Raw genomic sequence first — 16,940 nt, forward strand, 5'->3', positions numbered from 1 at the left:
ATGGTTTTTCAACCCTGCTCTAGAATATCCCTTACTGTCCTCACTTCCCATAATCCTGTTTTTTTCAGACTGCCTTTCTGTACCCCCAGTATCTCACTATCACTTTAAACAACAATTATAGGGACATCAGCCTGCTCTTTGTCTTCAGAACCATGCTTCACTAAAAAGACACAGTGCCCTCACAGATGGTCCATCTTGCCTTGCCTTTTCTCTCAACTTCCAAACCTTTAGCTCTCCTCACGTGTTGTTTGTTATCTTGGTGTGTTGCAGTCTTATTGCCTACCACATTTATCATTTAGCAGTGTTACCATTTCACAAAAGTCAATGATAATTTTTCAAGTAGCTATGAAATAAACTTTTGAGAGTATATGGTTTCTTAATACCAGTTGGCAACCTTCTTTGCTCCTTAGTGGGAAGTTGAGGGGACTTAATCTAGAAGCTTTTAGCATTCCACTGTAATTTCAGTTGTGTAATGTATACTTTAGTGCTTATGCTTTTCTACTTTGGTTGTCAGTACTATATTGCTCCTTAGCTAGGCTCTGTATCTCAATTCTTATCTTTCTAATGCATCCTTCATATTGCCAACACAGTTGTATAACTAATAATAGAGTTATATAACCACACTATAAGGGAGCTCACATTACTGGTTCTTTTCAAAAGCCCTTCAAGGCTCCTCATTGTATCTAGAATACCATATTTAGCATGGCATTCAATACCTTCTGCAGTCTGAATTATTTTGTAGATTTAACACTCAGTATAGCTTTCAGCATAAATTTTAAGGCACAAAAAAACTATTCCTCATTACCTACCCAAGTATATTTAACAATCTACTTACTGTCCATTCACCATAAACATGATGATTCCAAACAGCACAACAGCTAAGCATGCTGTCTCCCTTAGTGTAGGGAAGCCTACCATACTAAATAAAACAGAGGACAGTAATCCTGGTTAGTTTGTCAATTATGAACAGAAATGGGCTGCCAGAAGTTATTGAGCCTAAAAAGAGGTATTAAGTGGAATAAATGACCTGTGAGCAACAGTTCCTCAGATTTAGGAAGATACTGCATTCTAAAATAAAAATAAGCTGCTATGAAGTAAAACCAGTAGAATAGGAAAGAATTCTTGGAAATTTAAAACATGTGACTCCCAAAATTGTGTTATAAGGGCTGAATCGCAGAATGGAAATAGTTGAAAATCTAGTTTGTGACTGGAAGAACAACTTAGGAAATTATCCTTTGATAAAAATAATACAAGAAACAAATTAAGACTAAACCCAGGAAAACTTAAAAAGACACTTAAAAGGTATTTCAGAAGAAGGAAAAAAATGATGGAATAGAAAGAAGCACTATATTCAAAGGAATTAATTAGAATAAAAATATTCCCAAATCAAAGAAAAATGGAATTTTTTAAAAGAAAGGACCTACCAAGTACTAGGCAGAAGTATTGAGAAACATCACTTGCCTAGATACATCCTGATTATTTGATTTTTGTTTTTTTAACCCAAAGATAAAGGGAGGAGGGGTAAGATGATTACTTAGAACCTCTCCACCCCTCCCCTCTAAATGTAATGACATTCACCTACTCAAAAATAAAGGTTACACATAGGAAAGCAATATTCACAGAAGTCTGATGGACAATGAATGGGAATTAGTTGTCATTATCTGTCCAAACAGTCATTCAAACTTGATGAAAAATACACTAAAAAATGTATTTTTAAGTGTACAGAGATAAAACATGTTCCATATATCCTTTCTAAAAACCATATGTATGTCTTCTCCAGAACACAGGATAAATCACAAAAAGGATAGACTTTGAGAAGATATCTGTAACATTCTCTGTGGATAAACAATTGGATAAACGATGAGTTACTGTTCCTAATATTCACCTTATCAATTTTTTAAAAAGAAAATAGAGAAGTAGATAAAGGATATAATCAAGTCAGTTTACAAAACTACTATGCATGACCAACAGTCCTGACTAATAATTGAAGAAATACATATTAAAATTAGCCTTTTTTCTGTATACCAGCAAATATTTAAAATTTTAGTAATAAGCGCTGTTGACTAATGTGTAAGAAAAATAGGTGTATGAATTGATATTACCACTTAGGATTAAATTTTAGCTTCACCTGCCAGTGTTAAATGATGCTATTTGACAAAGCTGTCCCATTTCTAAATATCTATCGTACATAAATACTCAAAGGTTTATATACCAGAATATTTATTTATTTTAAAGGTTTTATTTATTTATTTGAGAGAGGGAAAGAGATACAAGCGGGGGTGGGAAGAGAAGCAGAGAGACAAGTAGACTCCCCACTGTGCAGGGAGCCCGACACTGGGCTTGCTCTCAGGACCCTGAGATCATGACCTGAGCCAAAGACAGATGCTTAACCAACTGAGGCCACCCAGGCGCCTCTGTACCAGAATATTTAAAGGAGCACTTGGTATTAGGGAAAATTGGAAACTGTCCATAAAGGAAAAAGCTTTCAAACAAGTCATAATAGAACATATAGTTAAATACTACACTGCACAAGAATGAAGTAGATTAAATGTACTAATACAAAAAGATGGCTATAACAGGTAAAAAATGTAATTGTAGAACTGTATATTTATTATGATTCTCATTTTTTTAAAAACCCTGTGTGAATGTTGGACTATTCATAGAATAGATTTGAAATGGAACACATCACATTGTTAATAGTTTCTAGATCTGGAGATAGGAGAGGGCAAGAGTCCAAAGTAGACATTTTTTTTATATTATAAACTGTTTATGTTATTTTTATAATCTAAAGAAAAGAAATGCTTAGTCTTCCTTATCCTTTTCTATCTGTAACATATACTCCCTCATTGAATAATTTTGACATTTTCTCAATCAGATTACCCTGAGTTCCTATAGTGGGAATTCTTGTTTTGTTTCATTTTACTTTCTACTCTTATTGATACATTTTTCTTATATATTTCTTGAAGTCCTTATTTTTTCTTGGTCATAATGACAGTTTTCTATTTTATATATACTAAACATTTGTTGCATGACTTAATGTGTAAATCTATTATCCTATTTTTTGAAATAAATTATATATATAGACTCTGCTTTTGGTTAGTATGATAAAGTGTATGTCTGATGTTTGCTTATTCTGTGGACCTGGAATTTTCTTAAGCAGCAGCTAACTTTTTCTGGACTAGATCCATGCATAGGTGAAGTAAAAGTCCATTTATCAACAAAATATTTGAGATCAAAATATGGGATTCACAATGGGGGTATGGGTTGATATGTACTTTTGTATTAGTATTAGAAACTTAAAAAAATATTTTTCTCTAAGTTTGGAATAGTTGATGCTGACGGATATTTAAGTTTGTATCAAACAAACTGGAAATGTTGCCCAGTAACTGGAAGCATGCCTAAGCCATACCTGGTAAGCCAAAAATTCTTACCTTTAAACTTTTTTGAATTTTTATTTTATTTTATTTTATTTTTATTTTTATTTATTTATTTATTTATTTTTTTCAGAGAGAAACAGAGTCAAGGGAAGGGCACGGGGAGAGAGAATCCCAAGCGGGCTTCATGCCTAGCATAGAGCCCTACATGGAGCTTAGTGTCATAACCCAGAGGTCACAACCTGAGCCGAAATTAAGAGTGGGACGTTTAACTGACACCCAGATACCCCTTGAATTTTTATTTAATTTAATTAATTTATTTATTTGACACAGAGAGGGAGCATGAGAGAGAGAGCGAGCAAGCACAAGCAGGCAGTGGAGAAGCAGGCTCCCCACTGAGCAAGGAGCCCAATGCGGGACTCTGTTCCAGGACCCCTGGGATCATGACCAGAGCTGAGGGCAGATACCTAATGGACTGAGCCATCCAGGCACTCCTGAATTTTTATTTTAAAGAAATCAGGAATATACATTTGAGGCAATAAATATTAAAGCCAAAAAGTAAAACCTCTTTAGTTCTGTGTATACAATCACTTTACTATAAACTCCTGTCATTGTATTATGTGAAAATTAATCTGTGAGGTTTAAAAATTCTTAGTCTCTGGTAATTTGGAAAATTAACCTGTATCGAACAAACGTGGTACCTCCAGAGACCCATGCAGCCTGTGGGTTACTCAAGCCCTTTTCCATCCTCACTAGGCTACAGTGGGGATTGTACCTAAAAAGAATGATCAACAGACTATGCATCTGCTGGGGTTAGTTTTTTTGGTTTTTTGTTTTTTGGGTTTTTTTTTGTTTGTTTTTTATTCTTTTTTTGCAATTAGCTCTTAATTAAGCAAAGTAGAAAGAATATGTTATAGCTGGCACAATTATTTTCTTGCCCATGTCTTTTTTTTTTTTTTTTAAGATTTTATTTATTTATTTGAGAGACAACAGAAGGAGAAGCAGAGGGAGAGGGACAAGCAGACTCTATGCTAAGTGCAGAGCCCAACATGTGGCTCTATCTCACAACCCTGAAATCATGATCCAAGTGGAAATTAAGTGTCTGAGCTTAATTGACTGAGCCACTCAGGTGCTGTCTTTTTAAAAAAAAAAAAAGAAATTGATACATCTCTGTTCCGGACTGCGCAAGCATAATGAGCCTTCTGCAACTTCAGAGAACACTGAGTTTGTATTTAATATATTTTTAGTATATGTGCTGCCGAAGCAAGCACTAATATATTTTTCAGTGAAGCCCTTTATAGGACTAAGCAATACCTATTAGGAAAATATTGAGAATATAAGTTAAGGTTCTGATAATTCACTCAAGGTTAAATTCTGGGATATGGTACTGATTTAAATAAAAGCAAGGGCATGGTTGGTGAGAGTACTTTGCAATAATATTTTTCCTCATTTTTTTATTAAGCCAGTGGATTTAAATATATGTTTATATTCCCTTATGGGCTGCCTCTTTTAAAAAAATAAATACATTGGATTGGAAATGTACATTATTGATTTTGGGTGTTAAAGTGTATTTTGTTTGTTTTAAGGACATATCTAGGGGTAGTCAGGGTAGGCAGGGGAAATGGGGAAGTAACTCAAAGGAAAAACCTTTTATGTGTTGATTTTGATATACTTAAAACATTTTTTATTGAAGAGAAATATCTCAACAAGTATAGCTTGGAAATCTTTGTAAAAGACTAGACCTCTCATATTAAGTTACTGTTTGATGGAGCGTTCACAAACATTGTAAATTTTCTAGTTTTGTTGACTTAATAATATGTTTATATTCACACATTTGAAAAAATATTTGACTACAACAGACTTTTAACTAAAGGAAACAAACTGAGGGTTGCTGAAGGGGAGGTAGATGGGGGGATGGCGTATCTGGGTGACAGACATAAAGGAGAGCACATGATGTGATGAGTACTGGGTGTTTCACGCAACTGATGAGGTATTGAATTCTACATCTGAAACAAGTGGTGTGCTGTATGTTGGCTATCTGAAATTAAATTAGAAAAAGAAAAAAAATTATTTAAGAGTTTAAACATTTCTGAAAACAAATAATTTAATCTGAGATAATCTAAAATTCTAGTTTTTTCTAAGAAAAAATTCTCACAGATATTGAGAAATATTAAACAATTAGCCTCCTTTTGTTTTCTTTTGAACTTTTAGATGAACAAAAGCACAGGGTCTCGTAAAGACTTACAATGCATATGGTTCAGGGAAGTTGTGTGTGTGAAAAAGAAAGAGAGAAAGAGAAAAGAGAAGGAGAGGCAAAACATGTGCCACATGTTCAAAATTGGTGAATTTGGATAAATGGTATATGAAAATTCTCTTTATTACTCTTGAAACTTGTCTAAAGTTTGGGGGGAAAAAGTTTAAGTAAGTCAAAAGGTTTAAGTAAGCCACAGATTACATGATCCCTTTTTTATTAAAGCATCTATTTGGTTATAAAATTGCTAGTGACAGCAGTAACATTTGTTTGTTTCTAACTGTTCCAGACTTGGCAGTGTCACAACAAAACAGCCAATGATTTTGTCTTTGTTAGTTCCTCCTCTTTGATAGCTACAGCTGGTCTTTCAACTGACAATAGGTAAGAGATTATAACTGAAATTTAAGTGTGCATCTGTATAGCTGAACTTTGTTTTTTATTTGCTTTGCATTTTTGTATCTCAAGAATGTTTTCACAATTATGCTTTTCAATATTTTATTATAAAGACTTGTTACTTAGAGTAGTTTTACTGTTCTAATTGTAAAGGTAGGGAATTTTTGGTGGCCTTAAAAACAAAATCCATTCCTTCTGTATTATTAATATTGCAATGTTAAGACTTCAGGAGAAAATAATTTGATAGTGAAATTAATTTTTCTCCATATTATTCTTTATGTGTTAAGAAAGCTTGAGGCAAAAAAGAAGAACTATTATTTATTGGTCCACCTTTTTCATTAATCCTCATGGTGGCTCTCTTAGGTAGGTATTATTAGTGTTTCATGATTAAAAAAAAAAAAAAAAAAGCTAGAAACTCAAAAGACTTCTTAGTTAAACAGTAGCTAGTGAGTGGCAGCCTATCCATCTCCCCCAAAACCTTAAATATATAAGAAGATGTCTCCTCCTGCCTCAGTCCACAACACCCCGTTTCACTTCCCTTGTGCAGCAGAGTTCTGCTGAGGTTGCTGAGCTTTTCTATTTATCTGTAAAGCCTTACTTTGCACTACAAGTTGGATTGTAGGAATATGGAGGCTTCAGCCCATCTTGGATAGAAATTCTTGCGTATGTTAGTGCCTCCTTTGCCACTCATAGAAAGGACTAAAAGCTACTCCCATTCATAGCAGAAATAAGTTTTCTCTGTGTTCCAAAACAATTCACTGTGTCCTGCTATTGGTATATGTCAGTCCATCTGTCAGATTAGAGAATCAACAAATACAAAAAGTAGTTTCTGTATTCAGGCTTTATATAGCATTATTTGTAAATAAGTACCAGTCTAAAGTTACTTAGTTTTTTAGGTTAGTAATTTTTTGAATTTTGTGTGAAAATTAATCATGCATAAATATATTGGTTACTTGTATTTGGTTCTTTTATACATTTAAGAACTTTTTATGAGAACAAGGTTCAAATGTTAATATAACTATATGAGACAGCTTTTTTTTTATTATGTTGTTAAAATTTTGTGTCATTCAAATAATTTTTTTTTTCAGGAACATATGTTTGTGGGATACTCTCGTAGCACCTGCCAATAGTTTAGTCCATGGTAAGTTTTGAAAGCATTTTGTAAATTCTGCAAGTCAATTCATAAAGTAAAAGAAATTTTTAATGGCTTGTCTTTAATGACATATATTTATTAGCCTGTGAGGTTTATTTTTCCCACAGTGGCGCAAATTTTGAAAGCAGAAAAATGCAAGATATGTAATTAACTCTTTACTATACCTGATGAAGGATAGTAGTAGAACATAGATAATATAAAAGTCATGTTTTTACTTTGGATCTGATAACCACTCCTACTCCGCATTGTACTGGGAGTCCTAACAAATGCAGTAAGACAAGAAAAAGAATTAAAAGGTATACATTTAGAAGAGGAGTAATAAAACTGCCTTTATTCACAGATGACATGATTGTGTAGAAAATCTTAAAGAATCTACAAAAAAAAAGAAACTTTTGGAACTAATGTGCAAGTATAGTAGAATCACGGGATACTAGGTCAATATACTGAAGTCATTTGCTTTCATATACACCAGCAATGAACAACTGGGACTTGAAATTTTTAAAAATCACCATTTATAATAACACCCAAAATAATGACATACTAAGATTTAAATGTAACAAAATACATATAGCCTCTGTTGGGGAAAACTATAGAAAAAAGATAAGAAATCAGAGATGTAAATAAATGGAGAGCTAGTCCATATTCAGTTTTGTTAGCCAATGTTGTTAAGATGTCAGCACTTCCCAACTTTACAAATTAAATGCAATCCTAATCAGAGTCCCAGCAAACTGTATTGTACATATCAACTGGTTCTAAAAGTTCCTATAAGGAGGAAGCAGGCCTAGAATACTGGATACTGAGAAAAAAACAAACTTGAAGAACTCACACTACCTGATTTCAGGACTTACTATAAAACTACAGTAATGAAAGACACATTATGTATGGGTTAAGAATAGATATAGATCACGGAATAGAAACTGAACCTTCTAGAAGGAAGTATAGGAAAAGATCTGGGTGACCTTGGGTTTAGCCCTGGGTTTTTAGATACAACCTCTAAAGCACTGTCCATGAAAGAAATGATATATTCAAGACTTTAAAATTACCCTCTCCTTAGTATCTACATGGCAAGTAAGCATATGAGTAAGTACTTAACATCAGTAGTCATTAGGGAAATGGAAACTAAATTCCCCATAAGATACTACTCTATACCCTAAAATGGCCAAAGTCAATGATTCTAGAATACCATGTGTTGGCAAGGATATAGAGAACTTGGAGTCCTCATGGTTTGCTGAATGAGTATAAAAGGGTACAGCTGCTTTGGAAAACTGATTGGCAGTTTCTAACAAAGTTAAACATGCACCTATATATATACCCCAAAGAAATGAAGACACATGCCCACAAAAAGACTTGTATAGGAATGTTCTTAGCAGCTTTATTTATAAAAGCCAAAAACCAGGAACAACACAAATACATCCAACAGGAACCTGGTCTATTTATGTAATAGAATACTATTAAAGCAATTTAAAAAAGGCATGGCCTACTACTGAGACATGGGACAACATTCATTAACCTCTAAAACATGTTGAAGGAAAAGAAGCCAGGCACAATAGAGTATATACCACAAAATTCTACTTATGGGAAGTTCAAGAACAGGTAAAAGTAATCAGATAGAAATCAGACTAGTGATAGCCATTGTGGGAGAGGAAAGCTGACTACAGAGAGGCATGAGGGAACTTTCTGGGATGACAACAGCATTCTCTGTCTTTAATTGAGTGATGGTTACACAGATGTCTCCATTTGTCAAAGCTCATCAGAGGTGAACACTTAGAGTTTCTGCATTTAACACTGTATAAGTTATATCTCAAAAGTACTAGTAAAACTCAAAAAATCCTTCTCTATAATTTTTTTCTTCAGATTCTTAAGTATATTGAGTACTTAGTATATGCCTCGTACTCTACATGTTTTGAATATATTAACTAATTTAATCCTCACACAAACTTATTAAGCAGGCTGGATTGTCTCTTTTTACAAATGATGAAACTCAGACTTAACATTAAAAGAAAAAAAAGTAATTCACTTAAGTTATACATTTAAACCCATGCAAAAAACCAAGATTTATATCTTGACATCCTGACTACCAAATCTTCATTCTTCATCTTTATGCCATATTGTCTTTGAGCTGTTTATAGATATTTTTTTCCCTGAAATTTGTTAGGCTAAACTTTTTTTTTTTAAGAAAAAAATATTCATTGTATTTATGTATTTGACACTTAATATTGATATGTCTTCAAGTTCACCAGTTTGGGTTTTTTTTAATGGCATTGTTTAATCTGCTCTTATTCCAATGCAGTGTATTTTTCACTTTAATATTACAGTTTTTAATCTCTGGATCTTTTATTTGTATCTCTTTTTTATATCTTTCATGTCTCTACTTAACAAGCTTGATCTTTCATCCAGCTGTATGAAATGAAAGTTGTATGGCTCACTCCTAGCTTGCTTCCCATCTCTTAGAGATCGTTTTTCTTTGCCTGATGTCCAGTGCCCCAAACCATTGTTTCCTATATATCATTTTATTTTTTAAATTGTTTCAGGTAGGTGGTGGGTAAACCTGGTGATCTATTGTTCTACATTGGCCAGAAGCCAGAAGTCTGTTTCTTATACCATTAAATGGTTTTTCCTTTTCTATTTTATTTTATTTTTACTTTATCTTTTAGCTTTTACATGCCATGATAGTGGAGCTACTGTTTTAGCATATGCTCCAAAACATCAGCTACTAATATCAGGCGGCAGAAAAGGCTTTACATGTGCATTTGACCTTCGGCAACGACAGCAAAGGCAGCTTTTCCAGAGCCATGATTCTCCTGTTAAAGCCATTGCCATTGATCCGACAGAAGAGTACTTTGTTACAGGATCTGCTGAAGGCAATATAAAGGTAAATACAGTAATGGCACAGTATCTATACGCAAAATGCAAAGAAATCTTAGAAACCTTAAGTGTTTAATCGGACTGATGATACCAGTTTATTTAAATAATAGAAATATTAACTCCTACTTGTGGTCAACATGTTAGTTGCTATTTAATAAACCTTTTAATGAATGACATTTAACCTAAAAATGTCTTTTTTTCAGTTGTTTTCAAGTGTGCTTAATTAATGTGCAAAAGAACTTAATTTTCCACAGATAGAAACATATTTCAGGCATTTGAATTAGTCTTGACTCCCGTTTTCAGAGTCACTGAACTCAGTTTCAGGTACTGTAAAATATACTAACATTTCTCTTGATCCTGAATTACTCCCCTTTTTTTTAATTTATAGCATTAGCATCCAGCCATCCTGATTGACGAATTCTGAATGTACCTGGATAAACCCTGTTCTTCTCAAACTCCACTGTGTTTAAATCTTAGAGCTTATTTAAAATGTTAAGCAGCTTATTAAAATGCATCCCATTCTAGAAATACTGTTGCAAGGTCCCACCCCAGAGATACTCAGATGGTAACTCTAAAGCTCAGGAATGTGCATTTTTATAATGCATACCTAGCAGTCTGGATGGAGGGTCCTCTGGCCACACTTGGAAAGATCTCCAGGGTTAAGTCAGTTGAGAAGTCCTTAAATTATTGTAATGGCCAGCAACCCACTGAAGGACTCTACAGTCTTAGAATCCATTGTTTTAAGCCCTAGTGAGAAAATTTAGTAAGAATAAGTTGGGCTTCTTTGTTAGAACCTACATATTGTTTTCATCATTACCAGCCAGAAAAAATTATCTGGAATTTTGGAATTTTGAAAAGGCTTTTCAATCAATTATATATACCAACTTCCATACAGAATTATTTTCCTTCAGTTTGAAGCTCATTTCTTATTTGAACTGCCTTCAGTTTAGAATAAGATGTTTATATTTTAGATTAGTTCTTTGGATTAGTTTGTGCTATGATCCTGAGGTTTTTTATTTAATCAAGTAAAAAAAAGATTTGAAAGTATACCATGTAGTATTCAGAAGTCACAATTTAACAATCCTGTCTGGAGTAGTATGAGCTAAAAAATTTCTTGGAAAAAAATATTTAAAAAATAGTGATCTCGAAAAATCAGGAATTAACTGGATTTCCCTAAACTTAAAATAGATGTCCTGAAAGCATTTAGGTCCTTCACATAAGTGAAGATGCTTATAAATTACTTTGTAAGTAATTTACTTCAATAACAGGCACATTTATTTTGGTAGAGACTGAAAATAGAAAATCTCACTAAAGTGTATTAAAGTTATGATCATTTATCTTGCAATTGGAACATAGTTTTGCCATTTCTGAGGCCCTCATTCCAGTGGTTCTAATCCTTTGCTGGGTATTCTAAGAATAAAAAATAAAAAAGAATAGAAAGTTGAAGTGTATACATTATAAACTATACAGCACAAGGTTTTCTTTTTTTCTTTTTTTTTTTAATTCATGGTAATTTTCATTGCTTATTAATATATTACTGTGTTGGGGGAGCCTGGGTAACAGAGTAAATTGGTCTGGGGAAAGTTTTGGAAAATGCACTTTAACCCAAATGAAAAATACTTTACTGCTGAAAATTCAAATATGTGGCCTGTCAATCAACAAGTATTTTATATATAGGAGCCTTCTCATTTTTTATCTCCCAGTAAAGTTAACCATGATATTTAGGTATCATTCATATTATGTACATATAATTTCACATACATATTATGTAGCAGCAGGTATTTTTGTATGATTTTAATTTGCATCACAAACACATTACACACACATGAAGTAACAGCACTAAAAATGTAGAACTAACTTTCAGGTTTTCCTAACCTGAGATTTATGTCCTTGTATTTTTGGGGATCATGAGACCGCCACAGAAGGTATTGGCTTGTGTTTTTTTTTCTTTTTCTTTTTCTTTTTTTTTTAAGGATTTATTTATGTATTTGAGAGACAAAGCAAGTGAGCAAGCACCAGAGGGAGATGGAGGAGGAGAAGCAGACTCCTCACTGAGCAAGGAGCCCGATGCAGGGCTGGATCCCAGGACCTGGAGATAATGACCAGAGTGGAAGTCAGTCACTTAACTGACTGATCTTGATTTTAACCAGATTAGCACAAGCTTTTCTTAAAGTCCCTATAATATTACAAGTTTCTATAGTATTGTACACTTAACCTCCTCTACCTAAGTTCTTCTCTTAAATGCAAGGTAAAATACTTTCTAAATGGATGGATTTTGAAGAATAATAATATCTAAGGATTTGGAAAATAGCAACACACAGTCAAAATGTTACAACCTTAGACTTACATAGAAGTCTATGTAAGAAAGAAAAGGTCTAAACAGGTCTAAATTTTTCATTTGGATTTTTAACCTCAATTTTTAATTTTGTTCCTAATGTCTTTCAGATTTGGAGTCTATCTACCTTTAGTCTTCTCCACACTTTTATCAATGAACATGCCCGGCAGTCCATTTTTAGAAATATTGGAACTGGAGTGATGCAAATTGAGACAGGACCAGCAAATCACATTTTTTCATGTGGAGCTGATGGAACAATGAAAATGAGGATACTGCCGGATCAGTTTAGCCCATTAAATGAAGTATTGAGAAATGATGTGAAATTTATGCTATAACATTTTGACAATAAGATGTATAATTTATTCCCTATTCCATGGAAGTGGCCAACACACATAATGTACAGTGATCACTGTCTCTGCCACAGATAAGCTAATGCTTTCTTGTTTTCATATTTATTTTACGGAGCTTTGCCCTTGATGCACTGATGCCTTAAAAATTAACAAGGTCATTCAGAATTAGACTATAATTGCCTAAAGTAAAATGTATAAGTAATACTGTAATAATACATATTTATAGTATGTTATAGTGAGTATGTCATAGTGTTAAAAGAGTTTTGTGTTCTGATTGTTGATAACTCTTCTGCAGATGTCTCTGTATGAATTTAACAGTAAAAATACCCTTTATGTAAAGGCAGTTGACATCAGTCATCACTTAATTCACCATGCCCTTACTTCTTTTTTCAAACTAATACTTCTCAAACTCTTCTTCTGTTAATGATAGATTGATAATTGGGCAGAATAAAAAACATAATGAACATCTTCATTAAAAACTGTCATTGGGACTTCAGTGATATATGACCCAAGATAAAGTTTCCTGTTTCCTGCCTGAAGCCCAAGTGTGTTTGTATATATGTAATATATCTTACACATCTTATCTGGACTTAGTTTGTGTATATATCAGAGGAAATTACAAGTCTTTTCATGTGTTTTTGTGCCATAACATCTACTGCCACTAGAATAGCTACCTTTTTTGCAGCTGTCTTTTTCCATATTTTTTTGTTTTTAGTTTTTTAATTCCCATCCTAATTTTCAAATAATTTCAGGAAAACATCCAAGATTATAATTTTAAAGATTATCTTGAGTCAATTACATCTTAGCAGGCAATAATGATTCTGTGTTGGCATATATGAGACACTTAAAAGTAAGTTTATAAAATTGTCAAAGGATTTTAGAGCACCTAACATTTTACTTCGTCTTTCTCTCTCTCTCTTTTTTTTTTTTTAGGTGCTTTTAGTCTCAAAGTTCTGAACACCTTATAGCAGTGTTTTTAGAAACAAATGTGAAAACAGTAAAATTAAATAGATAATATTTACAAATGTAAAATACCTGCCAGATCTACCATTAATAGAAAATAAACTAAACCTTATATTTTATTATTTTTTTGCCAAAATACATTATTTTACTATAAAATATGACCAAAATATTAAAAATGCACAATGCTTTTAACTTAAATGTGCTAATAACCCTATTTCTGTCTGTTTTGTGCTAACTTTTCTGATTAAAAATTATAGACAACTTGATAAATACTTGATTTTAGCCAAGGAGACCAGAGGCAGATGGGACTAAGTGTTTAAGGGACAATTATATACTATGTAGCTTAAATATATTTTGTTAATAGGAATTATAAAAACATTTTTATGTAACAAAATATGAACAACTATTATCTTGGAAATTAAAGAGTCAAAGCGAAGAAATGAAGGGCTGGTAAAATGAATTTTGTAATATCCTCAGGATACTTTTATCTTAAAAGTATATTGTTAAAGATTTTGTAAATTGTATTCATAATTTTAAATGTGTTAAGCTAGTTGCAGTGAAAACACTGTCGTTGATTATGTAGAGAGTTTATGTGCACATAATAACCTGTATCTATAACCGTGCAATAACAGTAACAGTATGTGACTGTTTGGCCGCAGAGAGATCTGTGACGGCATTGCAAACGATCCTGCTGTGTGCTGTAGTTCAGCTTAAGTTATTTTTCAGTAACTGCACAAATCAAGATTCAAAAGGCTTTAAACACTTTCAATGAGATAGAAAATTTATTATGCTTATTAGAAAAAAGGCATTGTGGATGAACAATTAAAGCATTTTAATTGAGGGTTTATATGAGTAATAAATTATGTAAGCCCATATGTATTTACATCAGAGTCATAATATTTTAAATAAACAATCATGCAGTGACTTTTTTTAGCATGCTATTGTTCTAAGTAATATTTATGCAACTTTAGTTGACTTAAAGGATATGTGACATTTTAAAATAGAGAACTTCTGTATTTATATTTGGTAAATATAGGAAGGATTAAGTAGTTTTCCTGAACACCTTATTCTTCCTTTTCTATTATCTTTTTAACTTAATATATAAACATTATTCAAAAAAGGTAAGAATAAAAAGTTGAAATGTATATTTAAATATAAAGTGGTGTACATACATGTAAAATTTTATCCACATTAATGGAATGGGTACATCAAAATACATACGTTTTTTAAATTGTGCATTTTCTGAGAATGTGGCTTTGTAATGACAGAAAAGTTTACAACATTGCAAGTCTCATTTTCTGAAGTGGAGGATTTTTCTTATGTAGAATCATGAGACAGTCAAGTCCATCCCCCTTTCTTTACTTTATCCAAATTTATTTCTCCTTTTTTTAAAAAAATTACTTAAGAAATTGCAAGAATTTCTCACACTGGTCTCAACAAAATACAATACAAAGATTCCCACTATAAGAAAATCCTTATACAATTTTAAAGTGGTGATGATCTTTTTAACAGGGTTGGAAAGCCAGACCTATTTCACTAAACAAAAATATGTAATGGCATGAAAGGGGACCATCGTCAAAGTTAAAAGAACAGGTAGACTATAAGAACTATTTGTATAGTAATAGGAAAATTATTAATGTCCATATATGTAAAGAGAACTTTGAAGTTATTGGAGAAATCAATTCATAGAACAGGACATTGAAAAAGTCAGAAAGTATAAAGTATGCTCATCCTAATGGATAAAGGAATGTTAAAAAAAAAAGAAAAAAAGCAACAATGTGATACCGAATGTCATCTGTCAGATTGGTATAAAGTCAAGGGACAATATCAGTTTGCTAGAGCTGGAAGGAAACAGGCACCCTGAAATACTGCTAGTAGGAGTAAGTTGCCACAGTCACCTAGATGCATGTCAAGTTTGAATATATGTACTTTCACTAAGTAGTCTTACTTTTGAGAAATTATCCTATCAAGATAAAAGCATCTATGCACATAAATATGTGTACATAGATGTTTATTGAGCTATCTGGAGGGGGAAAAAAAAAACTAGAAATCTAAATGTTAATTGGCCGGTAAATGGTTAAATAAATTGTCAAACATCCCTGAAATTGAATATTCTCTCAACACTAAAAGAATGCCAGATTTGTAGGGGCGCCTGGGTGGCTCAGTTGGTTAAAGCCTCTGCCTTTGGCTCAGGTCATGATCCCAGAGTCCTGGGATCGAGCCCCACATCGGGCTCTTTGCTCAGCAGTGGGCCTGCTTACTCCTCTCTCTCTGCCTGCCTCTCTGCCTACTTGTGATCTCTGTCTGTCAAATAAATAAATAAAAACTTAAAAAAAAAAGATTTAAAAAAAAGAAAGAATGCCAGATTTGTATCTGTTGATCCCAAAATAGGTTAGTGAAAAAGATATCTAGGTTAAAGGTAAATATCCCATATATTATTTCAGGTTTTTCAGTCCTATATGTATATACAGACAAAGAAATATGTATGGGGGATACACAAAACTATAACTTGGGAAAAGGGAAGAATGAACTAATACTTTTCCAAACTCCTTTATTTTGTATTATTTTTTAAAGATTTTATTTATTTATTTGACAGAGAGAGAGACCACAAGTAGGCAGAGAGGCAGGCAGAGAGAGGGGGAAGCAGGCTCCCTGCTGAGCAGAGAGCCTGATTTGGGGCTCTATCCAGGACCCTGAGATCATGACCTGAGCTGAAGGCAGAGGCTTAAACCACTGAGCCACCCAGGTGCTCTTTCCAAACTCCTTTAAACCCCACTGAGTAACAGGATACCAAAGAGTCAGCGAAGATCTGTATCTTTAAACCACACAGTACTTGATGACTGAGAGCTGCTCTGTTGAATGAACTGGATGTGTCAAGAATACTCTGGATTGAGCTATTTTGTGCTTGATATTTATTTAAGGAGAAAGGTTAAAATGTTGCCCTTTGGTCTACTTGGAAAAAGTTGAACACACATTACTTAAATGTCTTCTAGAGGTGTGTATCTTTTGCTATAGTCTGTATTTCAGTTTTTCATGACATGTCCCCCCTGCTGCCTGCTTGTTTCCTGTGTATATGAGGCCAATAATTGAAGGAGCTCATGCAGTCAGAGTATCACATTATTTCACAAGGCTCCTGGGAGTAAGAAATTATTTCTTAGGTTCTCCCACCTCAAATACAGATAGGTGACAGAAATCATTTGTGTGACAATCCATTTCTTTCCACAGTAGAGATGTTTTACCCTTGCACAACTGTCCA

General features: G+C 33.2%; 1 protein-coding gene across 5 annotated transcripts in view; it reads left to right on the forward strand.

Moving 5' to 3' along the window:
* Positions 1-14,608, forward strand: part of DMXL1 (Dmx like 1) — a 124,780-nt gene extending 110,172 nt beyond the window's left edge. For all 5 annotated transcript variants that reach the window (XM_044263371.1, XM_044263381.1, XM_044263391.1 and 2 more), the window contains 5 exons: positions 3,320-3,412; positions 5,915-6,006; positions 7,107-7,159; positions 9,826-10,043; positions 12,482-14,608. In XM_044263371.1, the coding sequence (XP_044119306.1) occupies positions 3,320-3,412; positions 5,915-6,006; positions 7,107-7,159; positions 9,826-10,043; positions 12,482-12,706 (681 nt within the window). In that variant the 3' untranslated portion in view covers positions 12,707-14,608. The remainder of the gene's footprint in view (positions 1-3,319; positions 3,413-5,914; positions 6,007-7,106; positions 7,160-9,825; positions 10,044-12,481) is intronic.
* Positions 14,609-16,940: the final 2,332 nt, after the last annotated feature.

This window comes from Neovison vison, chromosome 1, assembly GCF_020171115.1.
Source record: "Neovison vison isolate M4711 chromosome 1, ASM_NN_V1, whole genome shotgun sequence".
In the NCBI taxonomy this organism is placed as follows: domain Eukaryota; kingdom Metazoa; phylum Chordata; class Mammalia; order Carnivora; family Mustelidae; genus Neogale; species Neogale vison.